Raw genomic sequence first — 692 nt, 5'->3', positions numbered from 1 at the left:
TGTGGGCTTGGAAGCACTCAGCTGCCTGGGGAGCTGGGAGATGATGCAGGGATCCTGGTTTTCTCTGATTAAAAAAAAAAAAAATTCCCCAATTTTTGGGTTAAAAAAAGTAACCCAAAATTCACATTTTTCCATGCTTAAATTGAAACACCACTAATACACAGTTTTTATACACACACACACTTTCATATATACCACATATAAATTATATATATATATAAAATCCAGTTTTCCATAATCAAAATGAAACACCACTGTGTGTGTGTGTGTGTGTGTGTGTGTGTGGATCCTGGTTTCCTTTGACTAAAAAAAACCTCCCCCATTTTGGGGTTAACCTAAATCCATTTTTCCAAGATCAAAATGAAACACCGCTATATATATAGACTTTGGTAAACCCCAAAATGATTTAATCAGAGAAAGCCAGGACCCCTGCAGGTGAGGCACCAGCTCCTCTCCGGGCAACAGAAGCGCTCACCGCGTGCCCCACCTCCCACCTCAGCTCTCCACATGTCCACGGATGAAGCCAGCGGCGCCCATTGGCTGCGCGCCCAGCTCGGATTGGCCGCCCTCGCCTTGGCGACCAATCCCACGGAGTCTCCCCGAGCTCGGCCCCGCCCTCACTCTCGCCTCGGCGCGGCAGGTAGCGCGCATGTGCGGCGGCGGTGGCAGTTGACGGCGGGGGTGGCGCGCTC

At 49.6% G+C, this 692-nt stretch overlaps 1 protein-coding gene across 1 annotated transcript in view; it reads left to right on the top strand.

Moving 5' to 3' along the window:
* The first annotated feature begins 517 nt into the window (after positions 1-517).
* SGPP1 (sphingosine-1-phosphate phosphatase 1) overlaps positions 518-692 on the top strand; it is a 64,066-nt gene continuing 63,891 nt past the window's right edge. Inside the window, exon 1 of the mRNA XM_019519891.1 lies at positions 518-640. Coding sequence (XP_019375436.1) covers positions 518-640 — 123 coding nt within the window. The remainder of the gene's footprint in view (positions 641-692) is intronic.

The sequence above is a fragment of the Gavialis gangeticus genome, unplaced genomic scaffold (genome assembly GCF_001723915.1).
Source record: "Gavialis gangeticus isolate Ggan-Ray unplaced genomic scaffold, GavGan_comp1, whole genome shotgun sequence".
NCBI classification, from domain to species: Eukaryota; Metazoa; Chordata; order Crocodylia; family Gavialidae; genus Gavialis; species Gavialis gangeticus.
This window is presented reverse-complemented; position numbering and strand designations above follow the sequence as displayed.